General features: G+C 31.9%; 1 protein-coding gene across 1 annotated transcript; it reads left to right on the top strand.

The window, feature by feature from the left end:
- Positions 1–876: 876 nt before the first annotated feature.
- On the top strand, positions 877–13,144 carry LOC134713682 (transient receptor potential cation channel subfamily M member-like 2). Its single transcript, XM_063574970.1, has 6 exons — positions 877–1,017; positions 2,218–2,469; positions 5,659–5,854; positions 9,455–9,614; positions 10,399–10,562; positions 12,611–13,144. Exons 1-6 carry the CDS (start codon positions 913–915, stop codon positions 12,685–12,687), a joined length of 954 nt encoding a protein of 317 aa, XP_063431040.1. The 5' UTR covers positions 877–912; the 3' UTR covers positions 12,688–13,144.
- Positions 13,145–13,542: the final 398 nt, after the last annotated feature.

Below are 13,542 nucleotides of genomic sequence, written 5' to 3'. Positions count from 1 at the left end.
AATAAAGTGCTACGATTACCGGATTATGTTTTCATGATCAGTTCACACACACACACACACACACACACAGACACACACACACACACACACAATGTGCGACAATTTAACTGAGAGATGATCTGTATGCAGCTGTAATAACAAAAATATAATAATGTTGAGGTTTATTTTTCTTTTTAGAAAGGTTTCTTCCTTGGATGCTGTTGTTGCTGTAAGTCTGGATACAGATTCAGTTGTACGAAAAGCAGACGCGTTTGTGAGCCGTATCCAATTGAATTAGCGTTTCAACTCTTTAACTTCGTTTCATCACCATTAGCAATATTTCTCTTGCATTATGTGAGTTAAGTTCTATTATATAGAAAACAGTAAATGGATATGGTATATAACAAATGATAATTTTTATATTGGTTGAAAAAAGAGAACAGTAGAACTTTCACCAAATCTGGTTAAACTCAGAATTTTGATAAACTTAACTCAAGTATACATTTTTATGAATAGTTCATGAAGATTAAGGCCTGCGAAGAATCAGCATAAACTCGTAGTTTATATACATGCATGCATCACCTACCTAAAGCCCTGTATAAAAAGTAAATTGATAATATATGCATATTTGTTGTCGATTACCTAAAGGAAGCAGAAGAACAAAAATGTGCTTTTCTGTGGCCGCTGAATAAACAAATACAACCTAGATAAACAAAAATGACTCAATAAAACTAACAAAAGTGTGTTATATACTACTAGCAAAACTGCGTTGTCAAATTTGTACAGAGTCATACATTAAACGAAATCAGTGTTATCATAACTTTTATAATCATTTTCCTATTTGTACTAAATCATTTCAAATACAAAAAATGTCTCCATTTGAAATTATAGCTGTTTTTTCTTGCTGCTTTGATCTGCTACAGTGCATTCCTCATGGTTGAGCTTGACACCTTTGATGGCATATCCTCATTGAAACCGTATGAATGGATAGTTTATGTATATACTTTCGCTGATATGCTGGAGGAGTATCGAAATTTGGTAGGTTAGATATTTATGATTAAAAAAAACTTTCTTTGTTGTTCAAAACAGCAGACAATGTATCTGTTCCGGACCATATGAGTATCTGGACCATACGCGTATGGTCATGACCATATGGGTATATACTCATATGGTCCGACCATACGCGTATGGTCGGACCGTACGCGTATGGTCGGGGTAATCAACACAATTACTTTTAAACTCTTCATTAGGTGTGACCCTTCTGGTTGTTACATCACTAAAATGTCATTTTATCATATATTAAAAAAACACTTCTCACAGTTAATATTACTTACTGTTTGTAAGTACAATTATAAGAAGATGTCAAAATCAAATGAACATATTGTAAAAGGAATTCTATTGTGTAAAGTAGGTGACATCACCGGCAAGGATCATGATATTTTTTTAAAGATCATGATATTTTTAAAGTAAAATATTAAAAGTGTATGTTTCTTTATTTCTATACTTCTATTTTAATCTTAATTATAAGACCGGTAAAATAGCATTTTAGAGTCATGTTATAACTACTGCCCGGCTTTATTTAATTTGATCTGTGATATGCATTTTACAATATTAGAGATCTAGAGTTTCTTGAAAACACCGGACACATCGGACTTGTCCGAGTCGATATCACTGCACGTAGCCAAAACAAGCAATCAACTGACTGTGGCATCAATATTTAATGTTAAAGTACTAGTAGCTTTTGAAATGTAAAATTAATACATTTTTTTTGTAAACACATTTTTTTTTTAGATAAAGTTTATTATATTATTTCTATTGTATATTTGAAAAAATACCTATATGGTCCGAATACTCATATGGTCCGGCCCGTTTATAACCAAACGAGTATAATACTGATATGGTCCGACCATACGCGTACGGTCGGACCATACGCGTATGGTCGGACCATATGAGTATACGCATATGGCCATGACCATACGCGTATGGTCCAAATACTCATATGGTCCGGAACATATCCGTACAATTTTAGCGTTTACTTTGTATGTTTATAAGATATACCATTTACACTAAACTACTTATCGTTAAGGTTCAATGCCAAAAATATATTGAAAATCTGCTATGTCCAGAGAGTTGCAGTTTCATCAAATTGTAGTAACGAAATTACAAGTGTACTGTAAATGTGAAATCATTAGTTCGGTTGTAGATGCTTCAGTTAAAATGTTTTCTTCTCTTACACAGGCCACTATACCAAAATGGTCCAAAAATACCAAGCATCCAGGAGGTCATTCTTGGTGGTATAAACTGAAGAAATATCTGTACAATTTCTGGAATATATTAGACGTCGTATCCTATATTCTAACAATCATTGCGATAGCCACACGATCAAGGCGATTTTACAGTTTGAGTCTGTTTACTATGTACATGCGATTCCTTTTCGTTCTTCTAATGACGCGGCAACTTGGACCAAAGATAATTATGATCAAGGAAATGGTTTGTTATGGTATTTTATCTGAGTGGTAGTCTTATGACTCGTACTTTATTACAACATCTATCGTTTTCCTAAAAATACGAACAAGGAAGTCCTTCATATAGGGTTGCAGTTTCCAGGGAGGTTCTAAACCAGGGGTTCACAATGACAAGGTTAAGATCATGCTTCCACAGTAAAATGTTTTAATTTTATGGAATAGCTATGTCACAAGGGACAACTGATAATTACTGCAACCCATCTCGAGTGTGACAGCACAGTATTTTGAATTACCACGATCCAATCAGATGAACACTGTATATTAGCCTTAGTGTTTGATTGAGTTTGTTTTTTATCAGTATTCATTTTTTGTCGTAGCCCGGATATTTTCTTATACTACTGTGGCCTTTATTTATGTACTCTTTTTGTAATGAGTTTTGATTGTCACCTGGTATCTTCTTTCTCTTTTATTTTTTTAAATGGACGAATCTTTTTATCTTTAGATACTAGTTATATGTACATGAGTGAACATTTTGAGTACATATTAACGTTTCACTTAGGAACTTAAATTGAACCCTCGAAAAAACATTATTGATAGCAATTTAGTCAAAAACGTGCCGATTGTGATCATTTCGAAATGTCAAATTACTAGGATTTAGTATGGATAATTATGAATAATTGATGTTTATGGTAGGTTGGCACTTTATCTGTAAATTCTGAATCGTTTTATTACATTTTATGTAGATTATCGATATAAGATTCATCAGATAGAATTGTTTTATGTTTTGCCAAAATGAAGATTTTGTTATGCTTTTTTTTTTTTTAAATATAATGAGTCGTTCAAAATTGCCCACATTTGCATAGATTGATAATTAATTAACTCATTTGTGAGATATAATTTTAAAACATGAAATGAGAAGACAGGGTTTGAAACATGTGTTTAGAAAATAAAAGAAAGGTTGACACAGAACTTGTGTTTTTGACACAAGTAAACAATTCCCTATCAGTCCAGTATTTTGTTTTATATAAAATAGTTACCTCCCCTTAAATGGCTGAGCCAATTATTCTAAAAAAAAGAAATATTTGTAATTTGTTCAAATATTTTGAATAATGCAACTAAGTACTTAGTTTTCTGTAAACATAAAAACAGCAAAACCGATAGATTACAAATCTGATTCCAAGTTTACAGATTTGAGCCATGAATTAGATCAGTTTTGTACTGTGGAAAGCATAAAAGTATATGAAACAACTGAGTAGAAACTGCCTGGTACCGACGTGCAAGGGCTGTTTAGAGGACGATTTATAAAAAAAAGTGTTTGCTCTCTCCTTGTGCTGTTGGTATCAACAATTTGCGGAGGACTTCTTTATGTTTAAATAATTTGCATTAAAATAACAAAATAGACGTTATCAAACTCCAATCTATTGCAAACATCACAACCTATGCTTCCCTTTCGTCAACTTAAAGATACCACGACAACATCTTGTGAAATGTTAAGCATACTGCATTTTAGATTTCACAAGTTTGCCAATCTAAAACAATAAGAACATTTTTCTATCATTACTCTAAGACAATAATTGTGTTTATCACATATTCGGTTCTCAAATTTCATATTCTATGGGAAAGTCATATCTAAACCATCACTACAAACCAGAAAAGTCTAAAATAACCTATATCTGTACTCGACTGTACTTTTTTACTAGACCAGTCTGAATTGGTCCGAATTTTAGTTAATATTACTTGACCCAAGTCTTAACCGTACTCGATTGTAATGATTTGTACTTGACCCTTATCTTTGACATTGAAATTAGTCTGAACTATGACTTGACCCAAGTCTTAACCGTACTCGAAGTACTGATTTGTACTTGATCCTTATCTTTGACATAGAAATTAGTTTGAACTAATACTCGACCAGTCTTAAACTGTCTTAACCCGTTCTCAACGTATTTTTTCAGTCTTGACCATACTCGACCAAAGGTCTGCAAAATACTGGACCTGTCTGAACCATACATGACCAAATAACCTCTACTTATTTTTAATTTTTACTGTTAAAATATTTTTTTCTTTTTAACTGACATGAAAACAGCCATAATAAAAAAAAGATATACATAAAAACAGATTTTTACCTCCTTACAGGATTCTTAGATTTATTAAACAGAGATGGTATATCAAATTACCTTACATAAAAATTTTGTTTCTTTTACCTAAATAAACACACTTATACTGAGAGTAATAAAAACAAAATTGGGTGCTTTTATTGACATATTTTTTATCTTAATTTTCTTAAATATCAAATTAAAAACCACAGAGATTTCATGGTTACAACTAACATACGATAGTAATATAATTATCTTTTGATGAGGTATTAACACACACCAAAATCACTTAAATTGTTTAACCTTATATTAGAAATACATATTCTATTATAATTTTGGATATCTTATTTTTATCATATATCAAATTAAAAAGGAATAAAAAAAAAATCGAAATTCAAAAAAAAAAAGATTAGTTGTTAAACATAATCTAATACCTCCTACTTGGGACAAATTCATTTAACAGATAACACCTGATCAGACAGTATTACATTCTAAATAACATTCATCCAAAATTGCAACATCCTGTGAACATTTTTTAAGGCCTTTTGAATTCACTAATTTTAACACGTTTATAATGGAAAAGTACAAGTTCAGATTATTAAGAACTGTTTAGACAATAGTCCAGTATTATCAAGTAAATTTCAGACCAGTTCAGACTGGTCGAGTAAAAACGTGTACAGTCGAGTACAAATGTAAGCCATTTTAGACTTTACTGGTCTGAAGTACATGTTTACTGTGCATCAATGAATATCAAATGCTTTTTTTTCTGAGTCTTAGCCTTTACATTCCTCTTTGAGCTTCTATATTTTAACACTGTTAATCTCTGTTTACTTTTGCTTACATACATTAAATATTACATTTAATGCAGATTAATACTGTTATAGTTTAAAAGTAATATGATAAACGACCCTAATGTGAATCCCCGAATTCAACGCTTCGTGTTTAAAAGCTATAATTATTCATTTTGGTCAGAACATACAGAAGGTATAACACAGATTGTAACTCACAATAAGTTAACCATGTATGACCGATATAACCAATTGTCGGATACAAAATGAACAAACGACTTAAAATTTGTAAAAGTGAATATGGTGATGGTTTTTATTCATATCCAATTTCAGTTGAAAGACCTTTTTCGGTTCTTTGGTATTCTATTTGTGTTTATGATTGGAGTTGGTGTATTATATCATGCAAATATGTACCCAAAGCACGAGGATATGTGGAATCAATCAGGCGTGGAATACTGGAGAATATGGAAAATCATCTCTGTTCCCTACTGGCAGATTTATGGCGACGCAAACACTGACCAATTTGAAGGTAATAACACAGATTCTTCACTCTATAAACCTCTTTTTCAAATAAATGAACAAAAGTAGGAGGAGTGTGTTCATTCACACATCGTTGTCATTAAAATGGAACTATATGCGATTGCAATACAAGTCAGAGGTTCAGCTTGTTATAAAACCAGGTTTATACCATCATTGTGTACATAAGAACATTCCTGAATCAAGTCAGATTACTACTAACAGGTAGTTATCTGTTCATGTATGTGCTTTAGCTTTCGAATTTGTCATTTGTTTATGGACTTTTTATATATAACATTCATTAATTCCGATTCAAATTATACTCTCTTTCAGTTCCTATTTTTGTGGTCATATATATTATATGACACATGTCTTTTATCCCATTAGAAGATTTAAATTGCGGTTTGAATACTTGATAATATAGCACACCAAACCAGAAATTTTAGTTAATTGCTATTAGAAATATGAAATATAATATACCTGCAGACCCACACATATCGTCAATACAGCAATAATATCTAACTGCTGTCATACAAAAACAAGCCATACCTGTACCGTAGAATAAGTGTTAAGGTATCAAGATGTAGCACAATGTAAAGCAATTACAAAATGACACCCAACTGTTATTATATATAAACAATAATAAAAAAACGTTGGAAAATTACTTATTTCACTTTTATTTTGAATAACCAAACAGTAAGCAAATGCGTAACCTCGGGTTAAATTAAAGATTGCATGAATACGGATTTAAAAAGGCTGAATTGTTGACTTGCATGTTAGAAATACATTAACGATGTTTGTGCGCTTATTTTAAACAAATGAAAAATAATACCGAAGTACTCTATCAATAAACGGCTTTTATAAATGACTGCATTTTGTTTTTGCGTAAATCATATGAATAATGCTCCTAGCTATAGATAAGGTCAGAAGAACATTTTATCTTAAAAAAATAACCAGGAGTAGTTTGGGCAAGCATCACGTGTGTCTCTTAAACAATCCATGTCTGTTTATTAGTTTATAAATTCATTTGATCTACGACATTGATGTCGTGTAAAGTTTTTACTGGTAGCGTTAATGGCAAAATGACCAAGGCAATGGCAGCTTGGAAGGAAAATGACAAAAAGTACTTTTTTTAAATTAATTACAATGCCTTATTACTTATATGATCAAAAAGATAGCTTTTTAATTTATTTCATACAAAGCATTCACTTCTATTACAAGTGTAAATCCCATAATATCCCACTAACACACTTGATCATATACGATGATCCCTTGATCGTTTATCAACTTCAGAGTAAACGTAGTAAAACATCTAGGTCAATTATGACTAGGTTCTTAATCCAACGGGGATGGATACAAATGCAAGGGTTCATGTATTTCAAGGGTTGCGACGACTGCAGCGTATTTGGTCTGGTCTTGTCATTTTGGTGGGAGCAGGACTGAGCACCCTGGTATCGGGTTTTGATTTTAAACATATTTTATTCATTAAGATATGAAAAGGATTGAGCAAAAGGCACAGACTATAAAAGCTCTCTCCATAATACATGTACAAGGTATAATTCAATTACAACAACTGTATTTAAAATAATGCAATTTAGTGGAACATGCATGCTACTTGTGAGCACACACGAGCAAAATATGTCAACAGTGTTACTTAATAAATGCAAAGGATATATAAATATTTAGGCAATTAATCATCACTTATTTAAATTACCTTGAACCCAACATGTAAATATATTTTATAAGTTATTAGCAATATATATATGGCTTGAAGGAGACACTAACATGACTAAGCTTTCTTAGTGGAATAAATGAATTAACGTTGGAGTGTAGAAAAAATAAAATAAAACTAGATGAAACAAAAATTTAGTAAGTTTCAAACAAAACGTTGAGTGTCACTGATATATTTTTGGACAGATTTAAAAATAGCAATATTCATATCATATGAAAATAATCTGATCCCAAAAAGTATTTATTTAATATTTATGTCAAAATTATCAACAATGGAGTAAATGGAATCAAGAGAAGTTCTGTCTTACATCATTATACTTAGGGCAAATAAAAAAGAAAAGTTTGTTATCCTCAACAGGATGGTTACAGTTTATGCAAAAAGTGTTTTCGGATAAGAACTGATTCAACAAATGAGATTTATGGTTGCTAGCATTATTTCTGAGTTGACCATGACTTATATTAAGTTTCCTTATCCCATAGTTGAAAGGTTTAAATATATCGTCAGTCCTATAAAACTTATCCAGTCCACTTCTAAATATACCCAAACTTGGTGACTTTTGTAAACTCAAAGGAAGACTATTCCAAAGTCTTATAGTGGAAGGAATTAAACTATTAAAATAAGAGCTAGTTCTAGCAAGAGGCGGGTGAAAAGTGTTATTTTCATTCCTCAAAGTATAAGGGGTTTGTCTGGGAAGATATGGCTGGACTAACTTATATAAGTATGCAGGTGTCATCCCATTTAATATTTTATAGAATAGTATAAGCTTAATTTGGTTATTACGTCTATTCTCCAGAGTTTCTAAACCTAATTCAATATAAAGTTTTTGTCTGTAGGAATTACGTCGTATTCCTGTAATAATTCTAGCAGCTTCTATCTGAATATTTTCAAGGAGCTCGGTCTCATACTGGAAGCAATTGCCCCAAATAACATCACCATATTCTGGTATCCTGGTATCGGGTCGTGGTTGTGCACTCTTATTCATACATTTGTCCCACCAATATATCGTACTCCTACAGTGTTGTCGGGAAAATAACGTAATGCTGACTGGATGCTAACTCAGGTATTTAGGTCATGGATGTCAACAAACCTAGTGATGCAATCGAAGACGATTGCGATGTTGACATTATGTCTAGTCGGGAAATGATCAAACGGTATTGATTTAAGCATTCGCTTAGCATACATGGCCAAGTTACACTATTTACCCCTCACGTGAATAAATAGCAAAGTAATAAAGTAGGAACTTGTGAAATCATGGTAAACAGAAGGTGGAAACAGTCGTTTAGTCAGGCCCCCCGGTCAAACAGTGAAAACGAACTATACATTATTATTCCCAGAGTCCTAACTAGCAATAAAAACATTCAATAACAATAAAGGTGTATGTAATTTTCATCAAATGTCTTTGTTTAGCCGAACATGAAAGTAGAAGTAAGTATTTACTGAGTAGCCCGAAAAAAATCGTGTGTACAAACATTCTGCTTACCCTCTAAACCGTAACACTATTATCGTCTCTTTCAAAAGAATAAGTAGATTTGATACGAGTGGCAATGAGACAAATATCCGTTAAAATTCAAATACAGTGAATGTACTCAAATATAGAAAACGATATGGTTTACAACTATAAAAAAAACCCATACTGTTTAGTCGGCTATAAAAGGCCTCGACAAGATAGAATAAATTGATTCAATTAAGGAACGAACAGCATAATCTATAAACCTTTACGAAAACAAATATCACTGACAAGAAGTACCGGCACTCACGGAAATACAGTCTCTTTTCTTGGAACCTGCTGAAAAAAAGTGTGACTCGATTATTAGATCTAAAAATCGACAAACTACATGTTGTACTACCGGTTTAATTAACCAATTTGATAAAACATTGCAGGAAACAGCAGAACACAATGTACATCCAACCGAACAGAGTGGGAAAACAATCCTGATATCGAACGTTGTAATCAGTATGATTGGATACTGGTTGTGATTGCTGCGTTTTACATGCTGATTTCAAATCTACTGCTTGTTAACCTTGTAATTGCTTTGTTCAGGTTTGTGTAATTATTCATTTCTATCTTAGCCTTACATGTTTGTGCTGTATATAGTTTTGTTTTATGACAGCATAATACTTCAGTATACTTATAGATTAATTAAATGTTTTCTTTACCACATACCTCATATCAGCAACATGATACATTCTGTTGGGATGGCAATGAAAAATAGGACATGCATGATGCAAGTCAATTTTCTTTTTTATTCATAAACAAATCAAAACAGTGAAACACAGTTAAAAGCAAACACATTGTCATAATCAAAAGGTATTTGTTAATGCAATATATCGGGTTTTTTTACTTCATGTGAGAATTATCGTTTTACAATTTGGGAATTTGAAAATGACAATAAAAGATCTGCTATTTTGTGTAGATGAATTAATCAGGTTCACTTATCTTTATAGAAGGATTGTGTTTTAGTGATATACTTTGCACATTAAAAGTGTTTGTTGATTTTCCCAAAAAAATTATTACGGTTTCAAATATGACAAATTTTATTAACTCAAGGCGGTATACCGGTATCATACCGGTATCTATATAACCAATAATATTTAGAATTGCTTATTTGCTAAATTGGTAGTTAATATTGTGATGTATAATACCTTACATTACTTAGTTATTATTTGAAATACTACTTAGGCCATATATGCATAGTTCGGTCACAGAAAGTCTCTAAGTTGTCGGTTATATTAAAAAGAACAATTTTTAGTGTAACCTTTATCGAATGAATTTAGGTTGGTTTTTTTTAAAATATTAAACATTACATGTTTGAACTCTCTATTAGCTATCGCTTTGAAAAAGTTCACCAGAATTCGGAGAAGATTTATCGACATGTGAGGTATAGTGTTATAATGGACTACAAATCAAGAATACCAGCACCTTTAAATCTCATCATTAGACCACTTTATATTGTTTATTCAGTTTGGATAAGAAGCAATAAAAAAGAAGGTATTTGATAAATTAAAACAGCTGTTATGATATAAAATAAATTAATTACATTTGACAACAAAATGTACATCATGTCCCAAAGTTATATATACACTCCACATTCTTCAATTAAGTTGAATTTAAAAACATTCAGTTCTTTCGTCTTAGAAGCTTTGCAATAAATATCTGATCTTCATGATTAACATGTTGTTTTTGTTCAGACTTTTTTGGAATATTGTTTTGGATATTTAATTAACCCTAAACATGCGGGACCGTTATATAACTGCCGTACTTAAAACACCGTTATCTGGCACCAATGGCGCTCCATACATTTTGAAGTCAACGTAATGCCATTCAATTCGGAGTGTATGCATGTTCCTCCATTTTACACTACAAAGTATCATGTTTGTCGCCTTTAATGTTCATCTTGAGCTCAGCTTCGAAAATTGACATCGGACAAAATTGAGTTTTTTGAAGGGTCGGACTTCTCTTCGAGGTTTGAAACATGAAGTTATAATGCCTAAAATGTTGACAATTATTGTTAACCCGAAGGCATATAACCACTTATCGTGTTTATTAATGAAATACGTCTAGGCAACAATTGCCTCCGGTTTCAGGTCAAGTAAAAATCGGAAAGTTTTAGATTTTCGTGCAAATGAACTTTTTTACGTTCTACGTGCATACTACAGTCGGATGCATCTATTAGCATCCCTCGGACATCAATTTGTCCAAAGTGACGCTTTTTGCACATGATGACTAGCTTTGGGCTAAATTCAAGCCCGTCCATCCCAGCCTCCTCTTCCGAACTATCCATTCCGTGATCCCTTATCTTAGATGCAATGCAACCAATATGCATCATCATCAGGGTACAGCTAATTTTCATTTACATTGTAATTTGCCTATTTTTGCAAATAATTGAACATTAACAGTTTCTGAAATCAATTCAGCATTGTAAGGGTTGATACTGAATTTTAATTAGGAAACTAAATACTATTTCTATTTACATATGTAAGTTCTCGGATTTACAATCTTTCAATATCTGTTTCTGTGTTTATGTTTATGAGTTCCTCTCTGACTGTTAATAAACCTGTGTTATGTCAAAGAACGCATCGTCCCTTTTGAAACGTTCATAAGAAGATACCAGGACCTTGTTGATAAATAATCCGTAAACCTCACAAATAATACATTAAGGTAGTAAAGTATTGATTCTAGGTACCGACGTTGTTAATCATCTGAATTTCTTGTTAAAGTGTTCTTTTACATTCCATTGTAAATTATTTACTGTTTATTCATTTTATTATAATACCCCTTAGGGATGGGTAGGGTTTTATACCTTCCGTCATTGTGTGGTTGTATTATTGTTAGTGATATGTTATTTATTCAAATGTTTGCTTATTGCCCATGTCTGTAAACCTTAATTGGTTCACAAATGTGTTTATTTGTATAGTGATTAAGAGTTTAACACAAAAGTTACTGCTCTATCCCTATTTTTAATTAATAAAGTCTGTTAGTTTTATGCACATATTGTTTCCAATGGTAGTTTTCCCTGTATTAGTCTTTGTACCATTACTGTTCCCTTTGTTCGTAACGAGATTGGGAATGTCTTCATTCTTATGAGTTTGGATTTTGGCGTTTTAGTTTGTTAAAATTGGGTTCATATATTCATTTCTAACGCATGAGTTTTTATAATGTTGTTTTAATTTTTGGTACTTTAATTTATTGTGTTGAGCATGTCTTGTTAGTATTCTGTTAAAGAAAAATTATAAGTGTTTGCATTTTCTATAGAACCTGTCTATTAAGGAAGGTATAATTTGGTATGAATTAAGTTTATGTATGTACTGCAATTCATGTAACATATGGAGTTCATCTTAAAACAAATAATCAACGCTTTGTATTATCCTCTAAACGGTTGTTAATATGATTTCGTAAAATAGTTATCGCCTTGAATGACTTGTTTCGTTCACTATCAAAGATATTTTCATGACTTAAACACTTGCATCAGTGTTAACATTTGATGTATGGATATATACCCGACAACTGATAACGAACGTTTTGATTTTTGATTTCAGAGACAGGAGAGAAGATTAATAGCAAACTAAGAGTTCTACAATCTGTGATGTCATCCGAATATGTATATCAAATTTGAAATTATAGTACAGACAGTTTATATCTTAGATTGTACGGAAATACCGTGACGTTGTATTAATAAGAACGGGGAATGCGAATATTGAAACTTATTTCTATTAACAAATTGATCGTCTATGTAATTCAAATAAAAACTAATGCAAAAATAACCAATCAAATATAAAAATGAACTTGAATACAACCTTGTTACGAACTGTCGTGAATAACAAACTAATCATGCCGTTCATTGTTACATGAATACATAACACTGGGTTTTTGTGATAGAATAAAGAGCATGTATGGTAAACATTAAGAATGGGAATGGTAATGTGTTAAAGAGCCAACAACCCGACAATAAACATCAAAGTTCTTTCATTGGTTCCTTTTAAATATTTCGGAGTTTAGTATGACTTCCAATACCACTGCACTAGTACACGCTTTGTTAATGGGGCAGCCGAAGCATGCCTCTGCAAGATTTTTCCGCTGTATTGACGACCTATTGGTGATCGTCGGCTGTTTACTGCACTTTTGTCGATTTATTGTCTCTTCGACACGTTACCCTTTTCCATTCTCAATTCTATTGTTAATGATGATATTCATGTCAGAGATAGAGAGATATTCATTGCAAACTGTATTTAGTAAATAATTTTGCATACAATCAAATTATATCACAAATGTCCAAGCAACTTGACCATACACTTTCAGTCAATTTTCTTATGTTTTAAAATTCCTGACTTAGTACAGGCATTTTCAGTTGTGATCATATGTCTATATATCTATTATTCCGTTTCACACTTTTTTTTATTTATATTTTTAAAAGTTGTTTGTCCGAAACTAATATGTTTTAAAATGAGGGTAACAACCATCATTGATCCCT

Source organism: Mytilus trossulus, chromosome 4 (assembly GCF_036588685.1).
Source record: "Mytilus trossulus isolate FHL-02 chromosome 4, PNRI_Mtr1.1.1.hap1, whole genome shotgun sequence".
In the NCBI taxonomy this organism is placed as follows: Eukaryota; Metazoa; Mollusca; class Bivalvia; order Mytilida; family Mytilidae; genus Mytilus; species Mytilus trossulus.
This window is presented reverse-complemented; position numbering and strand designations above follow the sequence as displayed.